Source organism: Micropterus dolomieu, linkage group LG20 (genome assembly GCF_021292245.1).
Source record: "Micropterus dolomieu isolate WLL.071019.BEF.003 ecotype Adirondacks linkage group LG20, ASM2129224v1, whole genome shotgun sequence".
In the NCBI taxonomy this organism is placed as follows: domain Eukaryota; kingdom Metazoa; phylum Chordata; class Actinopteri; order Centrarchiformes; family Centrarchidae; genus Micropterus; species Micropterus dolomieu.
Genome location: NC_060169.1, coordinates 111992 through 124235, shown reverse-complemented (window position 1 = coordinate 124235; position 12244 = coordinate 111992). Strand labels below are relative to the sequence as shown.

General features: G+C 42.1%; 2 protein-coding genes across 2 annotated transcripts; one reads left to right on the top strand and one right to left on the bottom strand.

The window, feature by feature from the left end:
- Positions 1-1158: 1158 nt before the first annotated feature.
- Positions 1159-2856, top strand: il17a/f1 (interleukin 17a/f1). The gene is made up of 3 exons (XM_046033200.1): positions 1159-1308; positions 2232-2437; positions 2530-2856. Exons 1-3 carry the CDS (start codon positions 1276-1278, stop codon positions 2789-2791), a joined length of 501 nt encoding a protein of 166 aa, XP_045889156.1. The 5' UTR covers positions 1159-1275; the 3' UTR covers positions 2792-2856.
- Positions 2857-5683: 2827 nt separating this feature from the next.
- Positions 5684-10725, bottom strand: LOC123959016 (stathmin-4-like). Its single transcript, XM_046032844.1, has 6 exons — positions 10713-10725; positions 10483-10578; positions 8450-8658; positions 7293-7457; positions 7164-7181; positions 5684-5833 (listed from the first exon to the last, which is right to left on the bottom strand). The coding sequence occupies exons 1-6, from the start codon at positions 10723-10725 to the stop codon at positions 5825-5827; spliced, it is 510 nt and encodes a 169-aa protein (XP_045888800.1). The 3' UTR covers positions 5684-5824.
- Positions 10726-12244: the final 1519 nt, after the last annotated feature.

The window sequence follows — 12244 nt, the reverse complement described above, 5'->3', positions numbered from 1 at the left end:
TTCTGGAGAACACAGATATGTGGGAGAGATTCTGAATGTGCAGAAAGTTTTAAACATGAGCAGAAAAGCTGCTGAAACACACAAGCTAAAGTGCAGGAGTTTCTGACTTCCTCTGACTGTGGGTTTGAATCTGGCCTACTGGCGGGACCCCCTCTCTCTGTCGGTCGGGGTTCCCCTGGGCAGGGTCACGTCCCATATCTCGGTCTTCACAGACGCTTGGCTGCAAGGGACAAAAGAAACACGGGCCGGGCTCGGGCCCGAGCGTCTCGTCAGTCAGCGTTGGCTGAAGTTTGAAACTGAAAGAAATCTGTTGGTGTGGAGGTCAGAAGTGAGCTTTCAGACCTCTGCAGCTGCTGCAGGCTGCATTTACCACTACAAGCATAACACACCACTATTTCCCACAACCGTCGGCCATCTAGTAGCAGTGTTGGTAATGTAGGAGGCAGGTTTTACCAAGGAAGAATGTGTGAAATAAAAAGAGTGTGTCTCTTGCTGCATTGATTTTGATCAGTGGGTGACGCTTTTCAGTGTTTTCATGTTGAGTAATTGTAAAAATCGGTCTCTGAATTCATCACACAGTTTGCATGCACAATTTGTATGGTATGGTATTGTACGGAAGGTTGTGGCATTAAGGCTCCTCTTGATCCGAACAACCAAGAAAAAACAGACCAGAAGTGCATCAAAGTCCGTGGAGAACCGTATTGAGCATAGCTGTCTGAGAAGGTTTACTGGAAAAGTATCCAGACTGCAAAGTACATTCAAATAAGGTGAAGTTTTAATGTGCAAGACTTAACGATGCCGCTGACAAGTTGACCTAGAAAATCTGCTGCAACGTTTTTTATGGGCAGAATAATTTTACCTCGACGTCAACTGTGAAAGTGGGTCGACCTCCAGCGTCGTCATGCAGTCTGGTCTGTGGTCTTTTTTGGTTTAGAGAGGCGGATCAAAGACACACGGTGACATCATCAGAGGAAGTCCAAGACAGCAGCGCTGACGCTCTGATCAGGATAAAAGTCAGAGCTTAACCCTGACGTCCAGCACAACACCTGCACACGGGAAGAAGAAGAAGACCACCTAAAAACTGCACAAACACCCGCGGAGCTTCAGTCAAGTCAGCACGACAGCATCGAGTACCATCGGACCTCCAGGTTACAGCTTCTGACCTGAACCTCCAGCGGCAGCCTGAGGAGTTGGACAGAGTGACACCCGCAAGAAGACAAACACCCAGATCTAATTAAGGACAACGAGGACACTCAAAGAGTCCAAACCGTCGTCATGTTCCCAGCATCAAACTCCTCCAAAGTGACGGTAAGAGCGGCTTTGATCATCTTAATTAAATAAATCAAATAATTTTGAACTTCAGCAAGAGATTTTAAATCTGAGCATACACTGATCAGTCAATCAATAATTAGGAGGATGCATGGGAGGCTAAAAAGGAGAGGGCGCATCAAAACTCATAAAAAGGGACATTGTAATTTTATAAAAAGAAGAACGACGACATGTCTTAAAGTCTTATTTGTTTATTATTTATTTTATTATTAAAATATTTAAATTTGATTTATTATTACAATTTTGACCACTTTTGGCCTCCGTAAAATTGCAGCAGATTAAATCGCTAAAACAGTTAATTATTTTATTTTTCAATGTTCATTCAATTTATTTATTCAATATTTTATAAAGGATTTGGGGGGGGGGGGGGGGGGGGGGGGGGCAGAAAGTGAAGGTGACAAAATAACTGGGGAAAATGTGGTAAAAATTAAGCTTTTCATTATGTTATTATTTTATGTTAAAATAGTTTAGCTTTTTTTTGTTCTTTATAAACTAAGAATTATAAAAACATTCAAACTTTTTATACTTTTTTTATTTTCTATATTGTGAAAATGGTCACCAATGGTTTATTGCACATTTAACCTGTAACGTGTAATTTAACAATTTCATTCATTAAAAACAATATTTTCAATTTAACTGACCCCAAATAAAGCAAAGGAGATGCATTAGACTTATACGTGAAATGAGCTGTCTGTGAATTCATGATTTATGTTGAATCACATGTGAAACATCTGAAAATCAAATGTGCCTGTGAATTTGTTGCATGTGATTCCCGTTACAGTTTTATTGCATTTAATATATTGCATCTCTGCGACATTGTGGTACTTTTCTGCTGAAGGTCGTCATCAGAGTGAAAGTGTGAAAATTTAGATGCAAGGCTAATTTCTCCTCCTCTTCCTCAGGCCGCCTGTGTGGCGATGATGATAATGATGATGGTGATGACCAATGAGGCAGCAGTGGTGCCGAAACACTCGGCGAGGACACCGAAGAAGTCCTCTGACGGTGCGGCGGTAGAAACGGTCCCCCTGCAGCTTGACACCAACGCTTTGGCTCCTACCAGAAACATCAGGCCGCTGGAGAACGCCTCCATCTCCCCGTGGGCGTACAAGTAAGGAAACGCAAACACAGGAAAGCACGCCATCTCTCGCAGCAAATTTCATGAGCTTAAATATCTTTTGTCCTTTCTCTCCCCGTCCTCAGCGTCTCCCACGATGACTCTATGTTCCCTCCCATATTGTCGGAGGCTCGTTGTTTGCTGCGCGGCTGTCTGGACTCGGAGGGCCTGGAGGACCTGAGCCTAGAGTCCAGACCCATCATGCACCAGGTGTTGTTGCTGCGTCGGGTCAGGTCAGCCGCGTCGGCAGGGTCGGGGGTGGGACATAGCTACCACTACAGGCTGGAGTCCCGCCTCATCGCTGTGGGCTGCACCTGTGTACGACCCGTCATCCAACACCAACAATGAAGACCAGCAGAGACCAGAACAGCTGCTTGGTCAGTCTGGCTGAAACAGACGCTTCTGTACGGAAGACCAGTGCCGCCGAGTCGAAACTATTACTTGTTGTTTTCTTATTATGCATTAGTTGAGTTAAAACGCATCGAGTTAATTATTAGGACTGAGTGTGTCAGTTTTAATATATAATTATCATAACGTATTTATAATAACAGAAAAGAAGTTACTATGGTTTTCAACAGATTGTAGAAGTTTTGTAAAAAAATAAATTTAAAAAAAGCATAAATCAGAGTGGAAGATATAAATAAATAGTGTTTATTTTTTGAGGAGAGAAAGAATTGACGTGAATGTGACTTAAGGAAGAGTATTTAATTTAACGCGTATGACAATAAATTGATGTGATGTGGGAGATAATTTGCATTTAACGGAAACTAATATTGTTCTTTTAATATATTGAACCTAAATGTAAAATATACTGATATCCAGAGAATAACAGGGCGGAGAGTAATAAAAGGACCAAGTACATATTTCTCATAATTATGTCTCACACTTATTTCTTAGTATCTAAAGGCGAATCGTGATTTTAAGAGTCTCATCATACAAAAATGTGACTTTGCATAAGTTAGTTAGTAATTAGACTTAACAATCATCCTACAACTTTTTTACATTTTTAAATCAGTTGATTTGATTTGAGGTGAAAGTTTTCATCTTCTCAGTGAGTTTCATTTTTTATTTGTGTCGCCTACATGCTGCTCTGTGATCCACCTGATGTTGAAGTAATTCCTTTTATTTAGTATTTGCTTATTATTTATTCCTAATATGTTTTTTCAATATTGCATTTTTTTTGTTTTACATTTAAAAAATGTTGTTTAGAAAACAGAGGCGTGGAGAAACTAAACAACTTTACCCTGAAGCTGAAGTTTAAAAAGATTATTATCGGATGTGTTTCACGTTTTATTTATGGTTTTAGATTATTTTTATGTTTTGGTATTTATTGGTGATGTTATATTAATGTATTTATAGTTAAATGGCTGAATGTGGTGACTCAATAAAAAAACTGAACAATTAAAACATTGTTTTATGTTTTAATTTAAAATATAATGTGATTTCTGTACATTATCATCATCATCATCATCATCATCATCATTTCACCCTGACTCCTTTACATTGACATTGCCAGGGAAACAGATAGACACACACACACACACAACAGCAGCTGTAAACAATGTAAACAATCGATTATCAGTTATTCATCAGTGAAATTCGTGATTGATAGATAGTCTCATGTTGGACATGTAGGAATCCTGTGATATAGCTAATGTTAGCCACATGAGCTACCTAGCTGTTTGTTGTTGGTGTAACATACCAAGAGTGTCGAACATGTTACAAACATCCAGATGGACTCTCAGTGTGCCTCGTCTCCTCGCGTGTCAGTTCACACACAGGAAGGTAATACAGAAATGTAGCTTCGTGTGGTTAGCATCATGCTAGCATGCTAGTTTTAGTACACTGATATTCAGAAGCATGAGATGAATCCATACATCGAATCTGAGCAACGCAAAAACAATCAGCAGGGATTTTTGTATTAGCCAATCTCAAGTGTGATTTTACACGGACTCGTCTCCGACTTGAATTTGTCTCTGTCTCGTGGCTGTTTCAACTCTGACTCATTTCGAACTTGTGGGTATTTTGACTCGGACTCAACTCTGTCTTGTGGATGCTTTGACTCTAACTTGTCTCTGTCTCGTTGATGCTTTGACTCTAACTTGTCTCTGTCTCGTTGATGCTTTGACCCGGGACTCGACTCTATCTCGTTGATGCTTTGACTCTGACTCGACTCTGTCTCGTTGATGCTTTGACCCGGGACTCAACTCTATCTTGTGGATGCTTTGACTCTGACTCGACTCTGTCTCGTTGATGCTTTGACTCTGACTCGACTCTGTCTCGTTGATGCTTTGACCCGGGACTCAACTCTATCTTGTGGATGCTTTGACTCTGACTCTACTCTGTCTTGTTGATGCTTTGACTCTGACTCGACTCTGTCTTGTTGATGCTTTGTCTCTGACTCGACTCTGTCTCGTTGATGCTTTGACCCGGGACTCGACTCTGTCTTGTGGATGCTTTAACTTGGACTCGTCTCTGTCTTCTAAATGTGTTTTAATTTGAACTCGCCTCTGTATCATCTAACTGGCTCTTGTCTCTCGGACTTGTCTCGATCTTGTGAGTGTATTTAACCGGACTTGTCTGACTCCTAACTGGTGCTCAGATTCTGACTTTGACCCAAACTTATCTTGTGGTTTTAGTACTTAGTTCTCAACCGAACTTGCTCAGAGTCCCAGGGGTGTTTTGAGTTATTTTGGTTGGCCTGTATTTTGACTTGTCTCAGTCTCAAAACTAATCAATAAGACCTGTCCTGTCCTGTTGACTTTGTTGAGGGATTTCCTGATATTGTTCTTGACTTGATCTTGATCTGTGTTACGCTCAAAACTGCTCAGACTTGGACTTAAGTGTTTTTTTGAGGAGGCACCTTTGCTGATTTTGCCAATAATCTAAACTGTCCAGCAGGTGGCGCTGTTTGACTCAGAGTGACTACCCCATATTCACACAGCAGAAGACGACCCAGTTCCAGTTTAGTAACAGTTCCTTTGGGTTCAGGTCTGGCTTTTGTTGTTTGGTTTGGTCTGGTGGGCAAAACCTTTCACACTTGTGAAGATGTACACAATCACGCACACACACGAACACATGGCACTGTTGGCATGGCAACAAAGCACAGTAAACCATCCAATGATGACTGAATCTGCAGCGTCCTTTAGTTTCACAGGTCTTTCTCGCTATAAAGAGTTAGTCTCATGAAGAAGAGTCCTGGTTGCACAGAAGAGGTCGAGCGGTCGGACTCGCCCTCCGTCCTCCTCCTCTCACTCTTGTCTCTTCCTGTCAAGTCTCCCAGTCGGAGCAGCGCCAGGTTCGCCGGCACAACAAACCTCAGCTCATCAGCCCTCCAAAATGGCTTCCAAAGAAAGTTCAGCTTGTGTTGTGATCAGGCCATCAAGACACCTGGAAGCAGAGGAAAGGAGCTGGGGTTAGCACATAGCTAACACATGCTAACTCATACACACAGGGCATGGCAGGACATTCAGGATAGATTAGGTTTGCTTCAGGGTTAAAGAGGGTTTTCTGATTAAGATTTGCTGTGGAAGCTCGTCACAGAAGACGTTGAGACTCCCCAAATTGGATCATGCTGAAGTAATTACATACAGCAGACATATACTCCAGGAGGAGACCCATTTTATCTTATACTGCTTACAGGAATGCTTTTTCTAGAGTTACATGAGAAGACACAGTTCTCAAATAGCAAGCACTTTAGCGCCATTAGTTTAACGCTAAAAGTAGGCCTACTATAAACACTTTTAGCTGACGCTTTTATCCAAAGTGACTTACAATTGCTATACATGTCAGAGGTCACACGCCTCTGGAGCAACCAGGGGTTAAGTGTCTTGCTCAGGGACACAATGGTGGATGTCTCACAGTGGGAATTGAACCCAGGTCTCCCACACCAATGGCAGGGATCTTATCTATGTTTTTACCCCTTTTACCTTTTCCTAAACCTAACTAAACTGCGACGTTTCTCAATGTTCATCAATAGTTTTATTTTGAAAGTCTAACAGGACGTTGCATGGTTATTCTTGCTAACTTGACTGCAGAGCCCTAAACGTACAAAAATGACGGTAAAGGGTAGCCAGGGCGTTAAAAAGCTTATTTGCATACTTTTTCAGTAGTTACGTGAGAAGACACAGTTCTTATGTCTGTAAATATGAATCTACCACCAAGACCAAGAAAAGGTCTGGAACATAATAGACCAATTTGTGGTTACAGAGTAAGTTATATTTTGGAACTATTTCCTGACAAACGACAGTGTATCCATCCGCTTAGTGCTTCCCAGTATACTGCAGGTTGCAAGATACTGTCGGGGGGGCTCAGGTTTTGATTGTGGTCTCTGCAGAGGGACGATGGTTCAAAACAACCTCACTGGTGTTCGACAAAAAATAGTTCCACCAGGTAATTTCCCCCTAAAACTACAGCTGTATTTTTTGCAATTCTGTCTGATTTAACAAACAAAATGATAATCAGTGACGTTAGATGTGTGTATTTTTTAAGCTGGTTAGCTTTCTCTCAGCCATTATGCTAAGCTAGGCTAACCACGTCCTGACTTTAGCTCTGTACTGAATACAGAGACATGAGGATATCGATCTGAACACTCTCTGCAATAAAGTGTGTTTTTCCATTTAACATCATTTTGTTAAACCCTCAGTATATTTGTTATCACACCACCGTCTGCCCAGAATCCCCTCCTCCTCCTTCTCCTCCTCCTCTAGCTCGTCCTCACCTCCACACTGTGCTTGTCCTGAAAGACACAAACAACACAAACTCACTTTAGTCGTTCATCTCTACGACACAGAATCTGAATCGTCTCAGTAATTTTCAGTGAAACTGACGGTAAAACCTGCGTCCTCACCTCCTCCTGCAGCCACTCCTGCGAGGCGTTCAGGTGCATCTGCCGTTGCTCCTTGTCGGCGTCGGCCCGGTGCTCCTGACGCTCTTTGGTCAGAGCTTTCTGAGCGACTTCACGCTCGTGCTCCCTCCTCTCGGCCAGGTGCTTCAGCAGCTCTGCCTCCTGACACTAGAGGGAGACAGAGGGAACGTTTATGGTGAGCCACGTTTCTGCTTTTCCAACAGAACCCCAGCAATTTTATGTCAGATTTTACTGAACAGACGCCGATTAACTTTCATCTCTACTGTGCCATTATGAGTCCACTGAGTGCAAACACCGGTATCTTCGTGGTTCAGTCTGTCCTCACCAGAGAAACGACCGTACAGGTCGATTATTATACAGTTTATTAGGAGCCGTGTTTAGGTTTTTAGCAACCTCTAGTGGCCGTACAACGGTAGCAACAGAGAAAGTCAGATGACGTGTTATAAATAGCGTAAATAGTGTAAATAGTTAACTAGTTAACGTTAAATAGTTTTAAGCTTGATAGCGTTACTTCCGTCACGTGACTTACGTAACTTTACTTACTTTAACCCAAACGACGATCTTTTCCTAAACCTTACCAAGTAATTCTGTTGCCTAAACTTAACCAAACTACGACCGTTTTTCACGCATTAAATGTCACGGGACTTATGTAACATCTGGTAAGCCGGTCACAGGACTGTTACGCGTCATTTTGGGGAATGCTCATGTGTCATAAACGGACATATAGGTCGTTTTGGGGCACTTTACAATGAACCTGTTTTGTTGTTTGGGTATGAGGACGTGTTGGTTGGTTTGATTTTCTGGTGGCATCATTTCTGAAATGACCTAGATGACAGATTTTATGTCTCAATAAATAATCATCACTTTAAAATAACTTTTTTTTCTTTCCTCTGCTGGTCCAGACTAAAACATCTTGCATGTTTATGTGTCCAACACTTTTGGTTGGCATGCAAACACGCTAAACTAAGAGGGTAAAGCTGCTAAACATCAGCATGTTAGCATGCACTACTGCATCCTGCTAGCTCAGCTGCAGACTCTTGTTACATTAACAGTGGATCAAACGAATCTTCATTATCTAGTGTGATGTTACAATAACAATTAAAACTATTCTTGAAATCCACCCCCAACCCTCTACACACCTTCCTCCTCTCCTGGGCGGCATCCAGTTTCTTCTGGATCTCTTCCAGTGAAGGTTTCTGGCGGGGCGGCGTGGTCGCCCTCAGTTCGGGGCCGCCGTCGAAGGTGGGTGGCTTCAGGATCACCTCAAAGGCTTGTCCGCTTGTCCGCTTGCTTAGCTCGATCACCTCCATGTCGCGGATGTTGCACAGGTTCAAGTCCACCACGCCGGCTGAAAGACAAACACGAGACCCTTTAATTACCACAAAACTAATTTCTCTGTTTCTTCTGTCGAAACAAAGTCTGATTTTGATGGTTTGAATTATGACTGTATGTTTTTCCCCCCCACGTGCAGTCCAAAGACAAAGCGGGTTAGGTGAAATGAAGACAGTAGATACTGATAGACCATAGTACCCCCTCCTTGTCATTTCTCCAGTGCATGCTGGGATAGGCTGACACATTCAGAGGACCATGTAGATCTGTATGAGACTGAGAGCTGCCTCAAGCATAGAGAGTAATATTGGGGAGCTACTTGTTTCATCTCCCAGAATAACCCTGTACGCAGGGTAAGCGGTTGACGATGGATGGATGGATCATAGGAAAACACAGATATACAGTAAATGTTTCTATGCGTGATGAGCTAGCTGGCGGGTAGCTAACGTCGAAGGTCTTGTGGTGGTTTTCTTTCTACAATCTTACCACAAATGAGACATCCACTCTTTTATTTTACTATTGTAAAGCGCAACTCTTCTTTCTCTGCCATTGTTTATAACGTAACGACAAACCGCTGATAGTGTCGTTAGCTCATCGTCGTAGCTGTGCTAACTGGCATGAAATGAAGAAGAGGGAATGTGTGACGTAACACCTTGCTAGACTCAGACCCCGGACACATCCTCACTCCCAACTGGTCAAGACGCCTTGGCGTTGCTTGTTAACGCCTTGGGGACCCTTTGGCGTTGACACTCAGGGCTCCGCGATCAAGTTATTAGGAATAAATATGCAACGTCCAGTTACACTTTCAAAATACAAGTACTTGTTAACGATGTGAAACGTTGCAGTTTGGTTAGGTTTTGCACTAAAAGTTTTTGGTTAGGTTTAGGAAAAGTTCATGGTTTGAGTTAAAATAATTAAGTTACTTACATCATTTAACTTACGCAAGTAACTTTTTGTTTCACCGGTCTCCTGGTTGAAAGTTCCTCCTCCTTACTCGGACGTTTCTGATAAACATCCTACACCTAACTTTAGCGTTGAACTCCCCAACGCGTTACAAACTGACACTAACGGGTCTTGACCATGCGTCCATTTGTGACGACTTGGGAGTGAGAACGGGTTACCCAGCGGGGTCATAGAAGGGTCAGATTTATAAATTATACTTGCATAATAAATTCATGTTTTTAAAATGTTATATTTAATGTTAAATTAGTTATCTATTTTAGTTATCTATTAGTTTCTATCTTCACATAAATTGTCATTGAAAAAGACAATTTACTCGTTCTATTTTTTGATTGTGACCTGCAGGCTCCTGATTGGCGCCCTGAGGGCGACCAGGCGCTCGTGGGCACCGCGTTGGCTGCCCCTGCTGTAGATGGATAACCATGAAATCTGGAGTGTTGGACTGACAGGCAGAACCATAACACACCAACAATTTAGTAAAAAAATGGCAACCAAATGAGCCGAGTTTAATCTTATTAAAGGAATATTAAAAAGAGCAGAAACTTTGTGTTGACACATTTTCTGTTGTTAAAATTAAAATCAAATTTTGCCCAAACAGAGTGTTCACACGCGAAATGCTTCCCTGCTGTCCTGAGAGTAAACCTGATAATAAATAAGGATGTTTTGGTTTTGACTGATCTCCTGATTTGCTTCCCCGTCAGAACTTCATGTTATCTCTCTGAGTAAATCCTGCTAACCTGATCTCATGATGCCAGATGATTCAGATTCTTTTGTTTTTACATTTTAAAGCATCAAAAGCACACGTGGAACTCATGGAAGATGGATCTCTCCCAGCAATTACTGTTCTGTAAAGGGAAGCTCAAGATTAAAGAGTGTTGCTGACCTTCCTTCTTGTCGGCTGCGGCGTCTCTGAGTTCAGGAAGGATGCAGGAGCAGAAGAGAGACACCAGAGGGAGCTCTCGCATCTTCTCCCGGTATGCTGGAACATTTAGAGAGAGAGGGGGAAAAGAGAAACTGCAGTGAGCCAGATGTCAGATGTGTCAACAAAGAACAACACGTCACGTAACCAAGAAACAATATGAACAGGAGGCAGAATAATCCCTGAAGTGTTACCTGCTAGAGTCATCCTGCTGCTGCTGCTGCTGCTGCTGCTGCTGCTGCTGCTGTTTTCGGTCAAAGACACTGTGGTGAGGTAGAGTCTGTTCCTGAGGAGAGACAGAGGACAAACATGAAAGTGGATCCAGGAGAGTCAGATCTGCAGAGCTACTCCCTGATGTCAGGGGAAACACTGAGCTGAAACTGTGTCTTTAAGGGGTTACGTCTGCCCTGGGTAAAGCCTCTCAGGCAATGACACACTTAAGCATCTCGCTTGAGCAGCTCGGCCCTTTTGTGTTAAGTCAGCATGTGGAGTTATGATGTCATTGAATCTGTTGCTGAAACTAAACGTGAAAGAAAGACAGAGCAACAGCAACATGAGATCACAACCTTCTGAAGTTTCAGTTTGCTTTGGTTATTTGTTCCACGCATCATTTTGTCCTTTGGTCCATTTTTATCTGCAGCTCCCTTTTTATGGTGTAATTTTATTTTATTTTTGCGTCAGGAGTTTATGCACATCCCAGATCTCATTTGGATTTAAAGGTCAGCTTGTTTTAAGTACTATATATATATATATATATATGTGTGTGTATATATAAGAGTTGAGTCATTGGTAGAAACATGAATACCTATGAGCTGTTTGTGATTCTGCAGCTGTGACTTCAGGAGATAAAAATACTTCATCCAAAGTGTGAAAGAGTGAATCAGCGACAGACACAGAGACACGACTCGCTTCAAACTCAGAGATTCAGTTCATGAGTCAGATCTGCTGCACAAACACTCAAAACACCAACTGAGTCTGCAGCAGCTTCTCCCTCACAGTCTCCCCACCGTGAGCCTTCACTGTGCAAACTCATGTACTGAATAATATATAGGAAATGTGGAGAAACATGAACTTAAAAATCAAACAGACTGTCTGTTAATGTGCACAAACACAAAGATCTGCAGCTCAAGATGATTCTCTATGATCTAAACATCAGTCAGGCATATTTTCCATTCACTGGTTAACCTCTGCAAAGTCTGAAATAAAATGTTTAGGTCTCAAACTAATTCCTTCAATTGTTTCAGTCACAAAGACACAAAAAGCAGAGAAACAAACTGGATTCTATCTGCAGGAAAAGACTGAAAATATGAATCTGTGTTGAAAAATTTGAATCGATTATTCCTTAAAGGCTGAAGCAAACACACTGTTAAAACTTCGTGTGTGTGTGTGCAGGGACTAAGCGATGATGTCATTGTTGCCAGTTAGCGCATCACCTGCTGCAGAGAAGAAAGCGAGGCGAGCACGCAGCTCAAACACTAAACCAATCACAAAGAAACAAAAAGGAAAAGATGCAGGAGAAGCGGAAAGACAGAAAAGATAAGAAACAAAGAACAGAATCTGCAGACGGACAAAAAGGACAAAGAAGAAAAAACAGACTGTTTGCATTTCTGTTTTAAAAAGAGGCTGCAGCCGTCTGAGCTGCAGACGTGCAGAGAGCTTAGAGATCACATCAAATAACTCAAATACATGAGCATATAAAAGTGTGATCGGTGTGTACTCACCCTGC

Coding starts and splice junctions, on each gene's coding strand:
- LOC123959016 (XM_046032844.1), bottom strand. Junction 8,659..10,482: donor CGCAGCCGACAAGAAGGAAG/GTCAGCAACACT, acceptor TTTGTCTTTCAG/CCGGCGTGGTGGACTTGAAC. Junction 7,458..8,449: donor CCGCCCAGGAGAGGAGGAAG/GTGTGTAGAGGG, acceptor GTCTCCCTCTAG/TGTCAGGAGGCAGAGCTGCT.
- il17a/f1 (XM_046033200.1), top strand. CDS start 1,276: ATGTTCCCAGCATCAAACTCCTCCAAAGTGACG. Junction 1,309..2,231: donor CAAACTCCTCCAAAGTGACG/GTAAGAGCGGCT, acceptor CCTCTTCCTCAG/GCCGCCTGTGTGGCGATGAT. Junction 2,438..2,529: donor ATCTCCCCGTGGGCGTACAA/GTAAGGAAACGC, acceptor CCCCGTCCTCAG/CGTCTCCCACGATGACTCTA.